The 17,100-nt window shown below is 53.6% G+C and overlaps 1 protein-coding gene across 6 annotated transcripts in view; it reads left to right on the top strand.

Annotated features, from left to right (window-relative positions):
* LOC126050211 (Krueppel-like factor 5) overlaps positions 1 to 6,913 on the top strand; it is a 39,974-nt gene extending 33,061 nt beyond the window's left edge. For 5 of the 6 annotated variants that reach the window (XM_049827800.1, XM_049827797.1, XM_049827799.1 and 2 more), the window contains exon 5: positions 2,962 to 6,913. In XM_049827800.1, coding sequence (XP_049683757.1) covers positions 2,962 to 3,140 — 179 coding nt within the window. In that variant the 3' untranslated portion in view covers positions 3,141 to 6,913. The remainder of the gene's footprint in view (positions 1 to 2,961) is intronic. The other variant, XR_007509458.1, reaches the window with a different exon arrangement.
* Positions 6,914 to 17,100: the final 10,187 nt, after the last annotated feature.

Genomic DNA, 17,100 nt, shown 5'->3' with positions numbered 1-17,100 from the left:
GACAAGGGCTGTCTCTTTTGTGTCAAGTGCCCCTGTGGTTCCCAAGGAGAGGAAGGAACCCCTCGTATCTCCTTCTGTACCAGCCACACAGACCACTTGCACCCAGTGCTTGTCCCCTTAGCAGCTGCTAGTGGTGTATCACTGGAGCAGCCAAATACGTGTACAGAAGGGCTCCGAATACATGAACAGAAAGGCTGTGCCTTCATTCCCGAGGGCAAAGGTGCCGTGGGCCGCCCTTGCTGGTGTAAACAGGGTCACTAGCACAGAGGAGCTCCCACTACAACCAGCTTCCCTGGGGTAAACCTAGCTCAGTGGCACTTGTGCATTCAAGCACAGGTCTTCTCATTAAGGCATTTATTATATCTGAAACTTTATCAGATCCTCAGGTAGTCCAGGAACCATCAGTGCCCTCATAAATCTCTTTTATAGAAGGGCTGATCTTTACTGAAAGCAATTAAGCTGGCCCAGAGTTCACTTTTCTTTTTTATTAACAACGAACAAAACCCATCCTGAGGCTGGGAATCAGTTCTTGCACTTGGCTCTGTTCCGTTTTCATCTTATCAGTCCTTCGAACAAGCCAGCAAAGAATTTTTCTTTGTGCATGAGGTACAATATTTTTTTGGCAGGGCCTGGGTAGGAGCAGGCTGGAGAACAACACGGAAGGGGTGGAAGAAAGGAACAGGAAGGACATTGTCCCGGCTCCGAGGGCTGGGTGGTGATAAGCATTTGTCACAACAGCAGTCTGTATTCAGGGCTATGGTAGGGCTCTCGCTTTAAAATGAAATATCTCTTTTCCCCTTCCGTTCGGAGCACGGGTCTTAGCTCTGTGCCCAGAGACGCGACCCATCTGAGACAGGCACCGTCTCTACGAGTCACAATATAGAGATGTATCCAGGCAAACCTAGGCAGTTTTTGAACCCAATAAAATGCAATCATTTTTCCAGGTTTCCCAGTAATTGGGCTGGAAATCCAAGTGTGTTTGCCTCCTTCCACTTCACTTGCTGTAAAAGGGAAGGGCAGAGAGGCGAAGGAAGATGTGACCTGAGTAGTCAAGAAAAACTGGTAGTGTTGTGGGGCGGGTAAAAAGAAGGCAATCCAAAACAGAGCGCCATACGCAGGCAGGCTCAAGGCGTGTGCGTCTAATTTTTGAAGCCTCGTTTTTGCCTTTGTGGCCTCAGCCTCGCTGAGCGCAGCGCCGGAGCTGCAACGGCAGGGCCCCGTCCCAACTCCTGCCAGCTAAGTACGCTTGATGCCACTTCAGCTCCATCACTTGAAGGGTTAATAACGCCCTTTCTCTGGATTCCTTGCCTGATGGCAGCTGGGCTGAGAAGTACATGATCTCTAAGATCTTTTCTTGTGGTTTGCCCGTTGCTATGGGCTGGGCTGTATTCATCTCCTGGAGACACCATTCATTTCCTGGGTGCCATTGTGAGATTAAATATATAACCCGGTGGCTGCTCACCCGCCTCCCGGGGGCTGGGAATGCCAGTTTGGGTCCTTTGTTTGAGCTTGCCCTGCCGTGCTGTCCTGGGAGATGGAGCCAGCTCGTGGGACAATGGAAAGCATTTTGTTTCTATCCTGGAGATCAACCTGTTATTGTTTGAAACTAAAGGGCCTTGGTAGGGTTGACCCAGCCAGGTGACCTGGCTGGGACAATGTCTGTGGCTGCACAGTGCAAATCCCGCCTTTGTCTTAGCATGCTAACTCGAACCCTGAGATCCCCAGCATGCCGTAAAACATCCAGCGTGCTGCTTGTAAATTGACTCTTAAGTTCTCTATTTACCTGAGCCATAAAAATATACCTCTCTCCTCCCCATGGTGCAGAGCCCAGGGGCTTTTTGAGGAGCTGGATGTGGTCTCGGTGCCCTGTCTCCTCCAGGTTCACGTGTCTGTGCTTTCATATTTTGTCCAGTGCGTGCAAGACACTGTAGATCTTGCTGTGGCTGAATGTTTTCTGTTTCCTGGCCAAAACCACCGCCTGCCTAGCACACAGGCTGTGGGGAGGAACGGCCGTTCACCGGGAAACATGTTGGAGCACGACACACATGCCTGCACATGCATGCTGCATGTGTACGTGCATTCATGCCGTGGTGGTGCGCTCAGCAATTGGCCGATGAAATGGTAAATATTTGAGGTCGGGAAAGTCAGCACATTCCCTGAACTCTGCCTGCTTGTTCAGGCTGTTAAGAGCAAGGGCTAATATTTGAGAGCACCACACCCATGTGCGGAGAGGGCTGCAGCCAGGGTTCAGCTCTACAACCTGGGCACACAGGCGGTTGGAAGCGGGCACAGGCTTTTCCAGCCCAGTTCCCAGCTGGCTGAGAAGTTGCACAATTTAATTGATTTCAGTTCAGGAATAGGTGTGTATGGGCAGGAGGTGGGGAGAGGGCAGAGGCATTACATCACCCAGATGCTCTGAAGAAAACACAGTGTTTTGTGTATGGAGAGCTGCTGCAGGGCTGAACTTTGAGGCAAAGAGCGTTAGATGGTTTCATGCCCCCCACACCTGTATAAGCAGCAACACCTTCCACAGGAATTTTTGGCTTTTTAGTTAAAAAAATAAAAACAAACAAAAAACTCAGAAAATTTTTTAGCCAGAAATGTTCCAAAATCCAACAGGAACTTGAACAGCACTAGAAACCAAGCCTAGAAAGCAAAGTGGGGCGGGGAGGAGGGCACATTGACGAGACCTGGTTACTGCAGCTCAACAATTTACGGTCCTTTGGTGGCTATGGATGGTGTACAGCAAGTGCACCCTGGTCGTGCAAAGCACCAGCGTGGCCATGAGCCCTGTTCTGCAGTGGGACAGCCCTGGGTGCCCTCCAGGGCCTCCCAAGGAGGACGGGCATCTCCGAGAGGGTGGGTTGGGTATTTGGGAGGCCGGGCAGTTGCGTGTCCACGTAGGCTGTTGAGCGGCAGCGGGGCTGTACTGTGCCAGTGACCTGTGGCTCTTCCCCGCAGGTGAGAAGCCCTATAAATGCACGTGGGAAGGCTGCGACTGGCGCTTTGCCCGCTCCGACGAGCTGACCCGGCACTATCGGAAGCACACGGGCGCCAAGCCCTTCAAGTGCATAGCCTGCGGCCGGTGCTTCTCCCGCTCTGACCATCTGGCTCTCCACATGAAGCGGCACCAAAACTAGGAGCCGCCTACGTTCACCACTTCTCCAAGAGCAGCTGAAACTCTTTTCTTTTCTGAGGGGGCCTCTCCTCTTCTCGTACATAGGAACAAACCCATGCTGTGATCAACCGGCAGGGCAAGGGTGGTGGGCAAGCCCCCTCGGCAAGCCCTGTCCCCAACTGTTTCTGGTTTTCAAAGAAATCTCATTAAAAAAGAGTTGTAATTACAGACTGATCTCATGACGAGGCTACCGGCAGCGCTGGGGCGATGGACCTTGGATTCCAAAGGGCTTTCTTCCAGCAAACCTGGTATTTATTTGTCACTCAGGAGCAACTGTCCTTCGTGTCTCAAGCTCTTTAGGATTTTTTTACCCCTTTTGGGGCAGTGCCTTTGGTGAGCCTGAGGAGGTTGTGATGGGTTGGTAGCCTGGCCGTGCGTGAGAGGTCTCACTTCAAACTGTCGGTGCAATCCTCTTGGACTGCCCCATGGCACCTCTGATGTGCGAGAACAGGAGCATGTACCCAGGGCTGTTTGGGTTGACAATCCCGGTTTCTGTGGGGGCACAGACAAAAGGGCCTATGACATACTCACCTGACGTGCCTTCAAGCAAAGGACAGCACAAAAGCAGATGACAAAAGCCATCATGTGTCCCCTTGAGCCCACCTGTGGTTTCCTGGCAGCCAGCTCACTTGGGGCTGCGAATATCTGCCCTGCTTGGCCAGGTGTTTTGGTTGTGTCCGTAGCATTTCTGCTTCCAAGGTGAATTTTGACTTCAGGTGTCTCTGGGAGGACCAGCATGGGTCTTGAAGCCACCCAGAGAACTGCAAAAAAGCCACTGATAAAGCTCTGGTTTCCCAGAACACACTGTGCCTTTCTCCAAAAAGCACTGGGCAGGCTCTACTCATGCCTTGAACATGCACACAAGGAATCAGTCATCGCCAATCACACCGGTCTTTTGCTGTTGCCATTTCATCACATTCAGACAGAAAAGAAAAAAAGAAAAAAGCATCTTTGAAAAAAATTCCAATAAATCCTGCTGTTCAGATTGTAATCAAGTTACCTACCTCACAGGTTCACTGCCTTGGGCTCCGTAAGGCACCTTCCCTCTTCTTCTGTGGGATGCCGTGACGCGTGGGGCACATCAGCCATTCTTCAAAGTCTACCGGGGGTTAAACTTAGGCAGAACAAGAACCAGGCCATGCCAGTTTAAACAGCAGCCATGCAGGTAATAAATAAATCAGGAGCAAATAATGGGCCCAGTGTGTTCAACAGAATATTGATTTCCCCCACACCGTCCTCCTCTTTTATTCTTCCTTGAACAAATTTAAGTAACAAGCCGGCTGATGCGCATCTGCAGCGTGAACTGAAAGGCCACGCCAAACTGTGGCATCTTCAGGTGGTGGAAATTTGAAGGCCACCCCTCTCTGCTATTGCCAAACCGCACATTAGCCAAAAACCGTAGCTGGGTTCCTGGTTGTCCTCTGCCTTGGATAAATAAAACTGATCGCACCTGCGGTCCACGTAGCTGGTCTGGTGTGACAGGAGAGGAGGGCAGGAAGGATTTGAGGGGGGTGAGGTCTGTGTGCTGTGGTGTAGGCTTTGGGATGGATGATGTGCCCGGGGCTGGCGGTGCAGCGCTGCAGCGAACCCTTTGTGTGGCTCTTTGGCAAGAAGCCTCCTCTTTTCTCCATACCACCAGGGAGGGTGGGAATGGAGGGGTGAAGTCAGGCCACTGAATTGCTGGGAGCCGGCTTGGGTGACTTTCCCTGACGGTGCGTGGCAAGGGCTTTCCAGACCTCAGCACTGGGGTCTTTGCCTGGCTGGAGGGTTTGATGATGGCACCCTCTTGACACCGCGTTCAACTGAGGATTGGAGAGCCTGGCTCTTAAATCAGCTTTTTCCTGACCATGTGTATGTCCTCCATGTTCTTTTTCCAGCTCTTCCCTCGCTTGTCGTCAGGATCGGCAGGTGCTGGTGCAAATGGGCTCGTTTGCCATCTGCCTTGTTGGCTGTGGGGTCTGGCTCCTCTTCAGGGCAGAGAGCAGGACCTTGCCAATGCCACCACTGTGACCTGGGCTCCTCCTTTTTCCCACCTCACCTTGGAGGTTGGGTTGAGCTATATGAGTGAGTAGGGCATGCAGTGCCATCTTCCCCTGCAAAAATGGGGGGGTAGGAATGGTGCGTGGCCTTAAGCCTCCACGCAGGGGACAGTTTTACCTCTTTCTTCTGCTTTGAGATGGGCCTGGAGAGCCTCAGGGAAGGTCTCTGATGATGGAAAAACCCCTCGGAGCACGGCGGTGGTGCAGGGTGTAGGAGCGTGCGTGTCTGCCAGCACGGCGGGTTGAGCTCACGCCAAAGGAATTTCAGGGTAGCGTGGAGATGCCTCAGCCCCGCCGGTGTCTCCAGGAAGCTCAGGCTGGCTCGGTGGGGCTGGTGGGGACCCAACGCAGCCGTGCTGGGACCTGCTGGGCTCCACCCGGCTTCGCTGGCGCCCGTTCAGCTCCTCAGCGGGTGAGCCCTGGCACGGCGAGCCGGCGGCACCGTGGACCCCGTGCACCACCCCCCACGGGGAGCCAGCAGCCCCCACGGCTGTAACTGCAACCTCCACGTGGGAAGACCTTTTTTTCGGTGTATCCTTTGTGGTTGAACCTAAAGGTGTGAGCCAAACTACAGGGCACGAGGTCAGCCCAGCCGCCGCCTGTGCCATCAGGCTGGTCGTGGGGTTAGCCCTCGCCTGTGGGCCTCTCAGAGGGGTCTCACTGACCCCCCTCTTTTCTTTGGAGAAGGAAACCTCTGCTCCGCCCTCCCCCACCCCTCCATTTCCATCTCTCCCTCCCCTGCTGTGCTGATGGGGCCCAAAACCTGTTCGCTGAAAAACAGTACAAAGCCAAAACAACCAACAGGCAGCTTTAAATCTTAGGGGAATTTTAAATAATTTTCCTGATGATCTTGGTTTTTTTCACTACAGAAAAAAAAAAAATAATCTATCTGCTCATCCTCACATAGGCTCTGTGTGTGTGTGTATATATATATATATATTTTTTTTTATTATTATTTGATGGGGGTGCAGAGGAAGAAGTGTCTTAACAAAAAAACCACCCCAATCCAGTACTACTTCCCAAGCAGCACCACTGGTCTGCATGCAAACACTGACATGCAAATGTTTTACTAGTGCAAAAGCAACACTTAAAAAAAAAAAAAAAAAAAAAAGACTCTGAAGGAAAACCACAGCAAGCCTTGGCTTTTATTTCTCTATTTTTGTGTGTACAGAAGTGGACAGCCTCTAACTTTGCATTTCATTGCAGCTCTCAGTGGCTGAGGGCAGCTATTCCCCAGGAGGGAGACGGGGAGTGATGCTGACCGGAGCAAAGCCCCTCTTTTTTTGCTACGGGAGGGATGGCTCGGAGCCGAGTGACATAGCTGGGGGTGTGTGAACCCCAGCTGAATGAAGGTCCCTCCATCCCCGGTCCCCTGGGACACTTAGGTGACAGGGACATTGGAAAAGGTTTGCAAGCCCAGGAGGCTTTGCAAGCTGCGTTTGGTGCAGAACAAATGCCAGTCTGGCCGGGAGGCGGGTGCCTCATCTCTGCTGCATGTGTATCATAGCAGGGGGAAAAAAATAATCGCTGTAAATAGGAAAAGAGCACTGTATCTCTTTGCGGGTCTGCGTGGATTGAAAGTGATCGTTTACTGTCTGAGATGAACACAATGTGAAAAAAAAATTGGGACCTGGAAAACTTGGGTGGAAGGTTTATTTTTCCGGTGATGCTCGTTTGTTACATAACCCCTCTTCCCTTGAAACTCCCCTATGACTATTAATCTATCTCATATTTTGTAATAAAATTTTATCACATGGAGACATGGTCTTTCTTCTGTTCCCTCCCATTGGAAATGCTCTTTTTGCCTTTACCTGCTGCTGCCTGTGCGTGTGCTGATGTTAGAGGCTTAAGAAAAGGAAAAAAAAGCTTTCTCGTTAGGTTGGATTAGGAAAATGGATATGCGAGCAGGGGAAGGATCCGTGCATGTTATAAGCCTGGAGCACCAGGCAACGCTATTAGTGTTGTTACGTGGCCTAAGCTGACGCTTTGGAGGAATGGCGAGCCCTTTCTCAAACCGATGTTGCAATGCTGTGCAAAGAAAAAGGAGGGGCAGGACTTTTTTTTAAAAAAAATCCCCTCTGCCTTTTACTACGTGAGGGGAAAAGGTGGCATCCGCAGGCCGAGTGGGTCAGAGGGAGCAGGAGAGCCAGGCAGAGGGGAAGAGAGAAGAGACGGGGGGGGACACAAGGAAGTGCTGGGATGGGGACACGGCGTTCAAAATCCCCGTCTGTGTACTTTTGTGTATATATATACACACATTTGTACATATGCAAACAGCCGGCAGGGGTTCAGCCGAGGGCTGTTGAGCTCATGCCTTTTGCTTGCATGCACCTGCACGCACATACGCAAACACCTACAAATACACATCTATTTCTATAGGCTGAACTAAACAGTTCTTTAGAAGCCATTCCTGGCAGGATCCCATCTGCTTTCTCCAGCATCTTCTCTGTGACCACTTCCCACAGTCGCCTCCTGGCCTGGCTATGCTTGCAGGATCATGACTCTTATTCCATGTTAAAAACAACAACTCCCTGTTGCTTTCCAAAGGTCTTGCATTTCAGCTACTTTTTTCATGAAGAAAATCCTCTTTCCCTACTGATTTTGTTCCCTCGGCTCGAACTTGATTACGATGCTGAGATGAGTTGTTTTACATCCTTCTCCTGTGGCTTCTAGACCCTGTTGACAGTCCCCAGGGATTGCACTGTTTCACTTTCCAAGTCTTTCTCCTCTCTCGTCTGTTTCCAGATTTCTCCATCACTTGAAAAATAACTTGGGGACTGAGATCTAATTAAGATTAAGGAGGCAGGGAAAGCAGGACATCAAGCCACGCACCTTCTCTTCTTGTCACCCCCCTGCAGTTGCAAAGTTTTGCTCCAGATTGCCTGCGCAGGGAGCGCCGGGCAGTGCTGCGTGCTCGGGAAGGATCCGGCCACAAGCTCTCCACGGTGTGTGTGATGCTGGGTGCCGCAGCAAAGCTGTGCAGCCCATAGGCAGGGGAGGCTGGGGGGGAGAAACCAGCACCCTGACCTGCTCCTTTGCTGCATGGCTGGAAAAGGGAGAGGAAGCCTGTAAGTTACTTGCTGAGTTCCAACTCCTGAACAGCCTCAGTTTTTTACCTTTCCAAGTTCTTCTGCCTGCAAATAATGTCAGAAGTGGCGAGGAGGATGGGGAGGCTGTCTGGGACCCCCATCCTTGCGTGTGGGGATGTCAGAGCCACCTGCGGTGCAGGGAGGGAAGTTTGGGGCTGGAAAGGAGATGGGAGGTCTGGGGGCTGAGAAGAGCCTTGTGGAGATCACCATGGACCCATCACGGACTGACTGCCAGGGTACAGCATGCTTCCTTTGAAGCCTTCTCCTGCTCTGCAAGTGTTTGTGGAAACTTGGTTTTTGATGTATGGTCTCATGCTGGCTGGTATGGACGGAGCTGGGATGCTGTTCATCTTTGCTAAATACCTTCCCATGGCAAGAGGCATCATGTACCCAAACACCTCCTTGAACCCCCCCCGCCTTCCACCCAGCGTGTCCTTCAGCACGCTGCTGCGCTCAGGACTTTGCCCTGGCTGTGCAGCCAAGCTGTTCCAGGCGAGATCACCAAGATAGTGAATAACGGGGAATATCTGCCGTGACGTCAGGAAAGTCCAGAGAGTGGCTATTTTATTGCATGCGAAACTGAAGTGTCCTTCCTTGACGGAGCTGCAACGGGGAAAACCCTGGAGAAGGTTTTAGAGGAGAGTGTGGATGGGGCTGCCATGGCTTCTTCTTCTCAGTGGTGCTGCTGTCATGTGGGATGGGGACCATCCTGTCCCAGAAAGGCTTCCCGTAGCCATGGGCCACAGCTGGCGTGGGGGGACGACTCAGAAGGTGCTCACCTTTTGGGTCACTCAAGCTGAGATGCCCCTGCAGGAAAGCCCCAGTCAGGTTTCCAAACCATCCTTTTTGGAAGACAGCCTGTCAGGCCCACCTGCAGCTGTCTCTGCTCACTCATCTCCACCTCCATTGCCAAAAGTGATTTGTACCATCCCCAGTTTTGAGGGACACAGCTGGCTGGAGCATGTCGGTGCTGCTGAGGACAGCAGGCAGGCACCAAGGTGCCCACGGACTGTCCTTGTCGGAGCACAGGGCTGCGTAACCCCCCATTCCCCGTTCTGGTCCTTTCCATGCCCAGGCCCCCAAGCCTGGTCCTTTGCCGCAGGGGTGTTGATGCTCTGCTTCACCCATACAGCATCACGGACCTGGGAAGGCCCTGGTCTGGTCTGAGGGTCAGCTGCTGGCTCAGGGGTGGGGACTCCCATCTCGAAGTCAGGCTGGGATGTCCTGGGAGGACACAGTCCCTTTAGGTTCTGGGGAGCTGTTTTGTGTTGGGCATCCCTGAGGGAGAGATGCAAGATCCTGTTTGGGCCAGCTCTCTTCCTGAAACACAGAGGAGAAGGCGGCAGTTAAAAAAAAGAATAAATCCTTTTTCTCCAAACAGTGGCAAATCTGGGACGCAGCTCAAAGTGGAGCTGGAAGTTCAGGCTTATCCCCCGAAGGGTCCTCAGCAGAGCAGGACCTCATCCTGCTGAAAGCCATTCACCCTGCAGACCCAGCCAGCGAGAGGACCCCTCTTACCCACCCCATGACTTTCACTGCCTGCAGCTTCCCCCCAGCCACCGGTACTGTCTTCGCCTTGTTTGTGCTCCGGTGATGAAGCAACGCTGCTGTAAAACCCTGGTTCGATTGCATTGACTGTTTCTGTGCAGTTATGGGGCTGTTAAAGCTGCAGGAATGCCAAGATCGCAGCTGGCCAAGGACAGGGAGGGAAGGAGAAGGCGGAGGGGGGATAAAAACCAGAGGTGAAAGCTTGGAGAAGAGGGTCCTGCCATATGGTCCTGCGTGGCATGGCCAGGAGGTGAAGGCACCAACTGGAGGGGACTCAAGGGTCCTCTCGGTTTTTTGCTTGGCATCCAGAAGGAAGCAACATTGATGCCATTGTGCCGTGTCTTGCACTCAGAAAGCAATGGGAGTCACCATGCGAGGAGGGTCTGGTGGGCTTGGTGGAGAAAGGCAGCTTGGTGAAGGAGTTTCAGCAAGGCTCTGGTCTCCCTTTGCCCCACTGGGGTGATTTTGGAGGGGAAGACTGGAAGGTCCCACTCCTGCGGGACAGCAAAGTGCCTGCAACAGCGGCACCCTATGCCCAAAGTCCGGTGGGATGGGATGGGAGAAAACCTAACCCAGTTTCCCCTGGGATCTGGAGAACATGCTGTGGATGCCCACCTTGCACCCCCAGCCTGGCTGAGCAGTGCTGGCATTGCAGCGAGCCCAGCACTGACCTCTGCCTGCGGGCGCCTGCTGGACATGGCAATGACTTTCAGGATGGTTTTATTTTTGAACTTTATTGTCCCTTCCCCTCTGCAAGTGACTAACCCAGTGCATCTCCCCTGCAGCAGATAGCTGTCTCCCCAAGGTTATTCTGTTTGATGTTTTCATGGCCTGGGCTGTAAAGTTATCCATTGACTCAGGAAAACACAATTAAGAAAGAAAGAGCTGCCAGGCGGGTTATTCAGGTATCTCTGCAGCTCAGCAAAGGATTGGAGTGTGGGCCAGAGATGTGGCTACTGGTGGCTATGGCAAAGTGGGTATGGCAAAGCCTCCGGTGGCACTCCAGGGCTGGGATGATGCCTGGCAGCTGGGGGACAGGGGGACCAGCTCCTGTGGTGCTGCTGTTGGCCCCTGCCATCCGCTCGCCTGGAAAACACAAGGGATGGGAAGGGAGTGCCAAAGGCAGGCTAAATTGTGGGGAGGGTGACAGAGAGGTACGTGTGCCAGTGGCTGCTCCCACCCCTGTGGGAACGGCCATGCTTGCCGTGACAGCAGCCTCGAGTGCTGCCCTTCAAACCCAGACCTTATCTCCTTTATCCTGAGGACTATCAACCCCTCGAGTCTCCCCATGGTGCCCTATCATGCAGCTGAAGCCAGGACTGAGTCATTAAAGTTAACTATTACCCAAAGTGAGTGTTTATTTGGGGTAATACAGTCCTGGGGGAAAGTGAGGGAGGGGAGGAGGAAGGCTCTTGTTTCTTTTCTACAAGATATCGCCAGCCCCGCAGTGCTAAAGTGGTGCTTAAACAAGATGAATGCTTAAATAACAGACGGCAAGCAGCGCTGCTGGGAGGTGGGATGAGAGAGCTCTGGCCACCGCTGGCCGCCGAGCTGCAGCCAAGCGGCTGGGATGCCTCGGTGTGTCCCCCAGCCCACGGGGAGCCCTGTACAGAGGGGTTTGTCTTGCACCGGTGGGAGGAAAGGTCCCTACAAGCTTTCCCCTGGCTGCTTGTCATCGGGCAACTTTGGGGAGAAATCCTCCCTTTCCAGATGTTTTGTCTTTCTGCCCGCACACCCATGCGGTATCTCTGACCATGTTGTATTTCCACCTGGACGGCTGCTTGTCCCACTCCTTACCCACATCAGCCATGCAGATATCAGGCAGAAGAAGGAGCCAGGGTAGAGAACATCCACATCCAGACCTTTCCTTGGGTCGCAGAGGGGCATCACCCATCTTCAATTCTGAAGCTGAACAGCCTCAAAGTAGAGGGATCTTCAGTCCCAACCCTGCCCCAGACAAGTCACTACCCTAGCATGTAAGTCCTTTTTCTCCACTCCCAAGACCATTTCTTATTCTCCCCTCTCCCTGGAGGGAGCAACATCTCCAGTGCGGGGAAGTGCTGGAAGCACTGATTTCATGCCGATTTTGGCTTGCTGCAAGCAGCCGGTGCAATGGAAAGGGAGTGACTGAGAAGCCCCAGCCTTGGTAGTGGCTTTTGCAGCCCCACAAGTACGTCCCATCGGTCCCTGCCCTCCGCAGGGGCATGACTGGGTAATCCTGGGTGGGAGAGGTGGGCAAGGGCAGAGACATCCCCATCCTTTTCAGTGCCAGTACCCGTGACCACAGCACTGGGCAGTGGGATGGATCCTTCGCCCTTCCCTCGGCTGGTGCACGGTCCCTCCTGGGCACGTGGCCGCAGCAGGGAGGATCCCCATAGCGTGTGAAAATGATGCTGTTCCCGGGAGTAACCGAATCACATGCAGGAGGGCTCACCTGAACCCTCTAATCCCATAATCCGTCACCAAGGAGACCTGAGCATTACCTGGCACTGTGGGAAGCAGAGGGGCACCGGAGCAGGATCATTGGTTCCCAACACCCCTGTCAAGTCCCGTTGCTTTTTGGCTCACCCTGAAGCTCCTGCTGGACAGAGCAGGGCCAAGGGAAGGACCAGAGAGACGGCTGCTCTGCTCTGCTCCTCCAAGAAGGAGCTGCTTCAGCAAACATCTCCAGCACCCTCCTTGCAACCCATTCCATCCTCCTGCTTTGCAATCCATTCCCATACCGATTTCCCTGGCCCAGGCATCAGCAGCGTTTAACAATCCCTGCTTCCCAAAGCGCCTTTCTCCGGGGTGTCTTCATGGCACCACGAGGGTGGGAGGTGTCGCCCAGGGCTGGCTTTGCTTTGAAGAAAATGGGGACCTGGAACTGCTGGGGGGGGTTGTATGTCTGGTCTGCCCTAACTCCATCGTGGGTGGGTTGGAAAGAGATGCAGCTGGGTGCAATCAAACTGGGTAAGATTTTGGTGAAAAAATCCCCACTGGCGACAGGAAGGATGTGAGGTCTCTAAGCCAGATGGAGAAACTGCCCTGCTAAAGCTCAGATCTAGCTCAAGCACCAAAAAGATGGTAAAGGCTCGGAGGGGGATGACAAACCCTGAGCTGGAGAGCATCAGAGGGTGAAAAACACACGGGGGGTCGTTTGCTTCCCTGCAGCCACCTGGGGGGCCACATTGAACCCAGGCTTGTCGCCGAGGATCCTTGCGTGGCCAGGAGGGGACATGTGCCAGGAGAGGACGATTCAACCCCCTTGCCACACCACTCGCCTTCTGAACACACCAGGCTTTCTCCTGTGACTGCAAAGGGTGCAGGGGGAGGAGAGCAAATCTATAGAGAGTTTATGTGAGAAAGGATTAATCCCACCCTGCACGGGAACCTCCTTTCTGCTCCCATCATCTCCTCTGACTCGCTTTGGGCCCTGCAGCCCATCTTTGGCGTCCGCGGGGATGTCCACTAAAGCTCCCACCACCTCCCACTGGACACCAGTTCAGCTGAGCCAGCGCAGAGACCTTGCAACCCATTGCACTGGTGAGTCGAATTTTTCCAGTGCTTACATTAACTTCTTTCTCTGCTGGTCCCTCCGTCTGTACTGGGGCTGTGGATCACCCGGGCTGATGTTTGGGGAAAGAACCTGCAAAAGAGACAACGGCTGCGCGCGAGGGCAGGGTCACTGGCGTAGCTCCCCAGAGCTGCCCCCGCCGTGAACCGAAACGCGGAGTGCCCGGGCACAGCGGTGCTGGGGAGCTGCCACAGAAGGGGAAAGCCTATGCAAACAGGCACCATGGCAGAGCCAGCGCACCTCGCCTTGCGGGAGGGGACGTGGAGCCAAATACGCCTCGATCAAACAAACCACGGGGCTGCACGTCCTCCAGCCGTCCCGGCGCACTGGAGCCCGGGCGCTGCGGTTTCACGATGCTGGAGGAAGGGGTGACAGCCTTGCTCGATGGCTGTGCATTTTGGGAGGGGGGCATCTTGTTCCTGGGGGTGATGCCACCCCCTTCACCCAGGTCTCCGTGCTCAGGAGGACCCAATGCATCATCCCCGGTGTGAGGAAGAGGCAGTCTGCCTCCCTCACGCATCTCCAGCCAGCCCAGGGCAAAGATAGAGCCAGAAGCCAAATCTTCACCCCTGGCTCTTTCGCCTTCCCCAAACTCATCCGCTTCATCTGTCGGCTCTCCCAGCTCACGCTGCCGATGCCGTTCGTCTGCGCAGCACTTGGGGCAGCAGAGCCTTGCTCTTGGTTGGAGCTTCGGCCATACGTCCTGGGAGCTGGGCCAGCCCAGGGTGAATTTTGGCAGCGGGGACAGCAGAGGCCATACCTGCCCGAGGAGCTCCTCTTCCTCTCTGCCCGGCTCTGAGCCAGGGTGCGGAAAGCTGCAGGAAAGCTGCAGGAAAGCGGGCAGCGCTTTCCGCTTGGGTCCATTGGCGGCGGAGCTCTGCGGGAGGATGCTCGGGGCAGCGGCGTTCACAGAAAACGGCGTTAAGAATTGCAGCCTGAGCAGGGAGGAAGACCCCCAGGAAGATCAGGGACTCAGCCCCACCTTCGAAGCCCATTGCCTGGGTTCCCACGGCTGGGAGAGCGGTCAGAAGTATAAATTGCATAAATATGCAATACTGGAAGAGGAGGAATATGAAGTGCAGAGAGGTCCTGGCTGTGGCAGGGGCTCAAATTATGGCTGAAGCTGTTGTTTAAAGCATGACCTAGGAGATGGGTGGCACTAGCAGTGCACGTCCACCCCAGCAGGTTTGCTCAGGCTCCTGGCAGGTGTTGGGATCTTTCAGTCGCCGTTTCCCAGCTAGGGAAACTGGCGGCCGGAGCAGTTGGGGGGGTCTGGAGGCTGCCCTGGCCTTTGCACCCCCAGCGCTGCCTGGGGCTGGCAGCTGGGGAGGAGGCGGTGGCCCTGGCTGTCCTGCTGTGCCATCTAGTGGGATGCTGGCCCTGCTCCCCGGGTGGGAAAATTCCCTCTGGAGCTGGGGACACCAACACAGCCCCCTGCAATACCCCAGCAAGACCCAAATTTTACATATCCCAGGACAGCGGCAGAATAACCCCACTTATCTCTTGGCAATTGCTACCCCACAGCTGGGGGAAGGGGACACGGGGTCAGGTCCCCTCTGGCAGGACGAGACAGGGCCCCGCGAGTCCAGCCCTCCCCATCCTGCGCTAGCACTGGGTACGCGTATTCACCCAGGAGGGCCACGAAAACAAATTAAAAGCCTCTAATAACATTGCTTGGCTGCTTCCAGAAGCTGCCTGGAGAGCAACACTTAATAAGGCAACATCATTGCTCTCTCACTAATTGAATCTGCTTTCAGAGTCCACTCCAAAGGTCTGCATTTGCTGCGTGCACCACCAGAAAAGAGCTCGCGTGCATCCCTCACCACCGAGGACCAAAGCAGAGCTCTCGCCTCCAGCCAGACACCAGCAGCAAGTGCCAGGGCCCAGCGTGCTTCTCCTCCCTTTTCCCCAGGGCAAATACATTTGAGACTACCCAGGCAAGCAAAGCTGAGGCAAAACACAGCAGCATTTGGAGGAAAAAAGTAGCGCGGGAGGACTCTGGCTCAGGTGGGAGCTGCGACTCCTTGCAACCCAGTTAGGATTTCAGCTGGAGGGAGGTCTTGCTTTCCTAGAGCCAGCGGCGTTCCTGTGGAAGGAAAAGCTGATTTATTGGTTTTCTTATCTACAGCAGATAGAGTCTGGCTTTGAAGAGTCACTTCAAAAGCAGGAGGAAAAAGTTTGTTGTGAGATCTCATCAAAGTGAGATGCTGCCTCTCAAAATGCTTCATTTCAGTGAGATGCCACAGGGATGGATAAACTTTCTTAGACGTTAGCAACTGTGTCAAGTAGCAGACTTCTAGGCAGAAGATAAATCTCTAGCCTCTTCCACCACATTAGCAGACATTTACCGCAGAGACACAGCAAACATCCCCATTTCATGTGCAGGAACAAGACCTGCCTCACACCGGAATCCTCAGAGCTGCAGCGCAAAACATCCCAAAGTTGCCCATCAAACAAGAGCTTGCCAAAAAGACCACACACGGCCACTGCAAGGGCAACTCTTCCTGATGCTGATGGCTTCAGCTTTTTTGGCAAGAAACATTTATATCCTCGCTCAGTGGCTTGCTGAGTGCTCGGAGGACCCTTCCCCTGGGCTGGGCCGCGGCTCCTGTAGGGCATGCTGTAATTAACACTATCCATCAGGAGCAGTGACAGGGCTTGTCAGGAAGTGTGATTAGGTGATACCAGCTATTGCATTACTCCTAAGGAGGGGTGTGTCCCTTTTGAAAAATAGCCCTGTCATTAGATCTGGGGCCTTAATTGAACAATAAGCCCCATGGATAATCCTTTCAGAGCTGATTGATCTTCTCTCCGGAGCTTTCACACATTTGCTGGAGGAGAAATGGAGATATATTTAGCTTGGAGAAGGGCTCCCAGAGACCCCTCCAGACCACCTGCACCAGCACCCTCATCCCACAAGCGGATTCAGAGACCACCTTGATATGACGGGGGGGGTGGTGGGGTGTGTGTGTCTTAGAAATGTGTCAGCCTGGGCACACAGAGGGTCCAGCAAAGCTCTGCTCCAAGGCAGCGGGTGTGCAGCACTCAAAGCTGAACAGAAAAGAGATTAACCAGGTAGATTGACACGCTTGTGAGAGCCGCCTGGGCGACTCCAGCGCCTGATCCTCAGCCATTCCCAAGCCGGCACTCAATGCAGACTCAGCATGGAAGACCCAGCAAGCTCTGCATGGCAGGGGAGCTCCGCATGGGCACGGGGTCAGCAGACGTCAGGGAGTTCTTGGCAGATCGTATCTCTTGGGTTAAGAAGTGCATTTTACTTCTCTTTTAAAACGATTACCACTAACAGTCCTGCCAAGACCAGCACTAGAAGAAAGCAAGAGCAGCTTGCTTGAGATGTGCTAATGGGGAGACTTTGAAGATAAGCTCACTCTCCACAGCATGATGGGGAAAAGAACTCCACACGCACCCCGTTTTTCAGATGCTTTAAGGTCTCCTTTGCACATGCAAAGCTTGCATTCCCATCCCCGTCCAATCCTGCCACTTTAAGGTTATGCCAAAGCTATAGCAGGTTTTGCAAAACATCCTGAACTTTTCTTTGAAGCTCATTTGGTCTCATGGTCCTCCAGGGCTTTCCCATTCCTCCTCTAAGAAGATTCATGAGCTCTGCCATGGAGTGAAGGGCACAGCTGTCCTCACTGGATTATACCCACAGGGAGGGCAGGCTACAAT

Source organism: Accipiter gentilis, chromosome 24 (genome assembly GCF_929443795.1).
Source record: "Accipiter gentilis chromosome 24, bAccGen1.1, whole genome shotgun sequence".
Lineage (NCBI taxonomy): Eukaryota > Metazoa > Chordata > Aves > Accipitriformes > Accipitridae > Astur > Astur gentilis.
The sequence above is the reverse complement of the archived record's forward strand: the minus strand, read 5'-3'. Positions and strand labels throughout refer to the sequence as shown.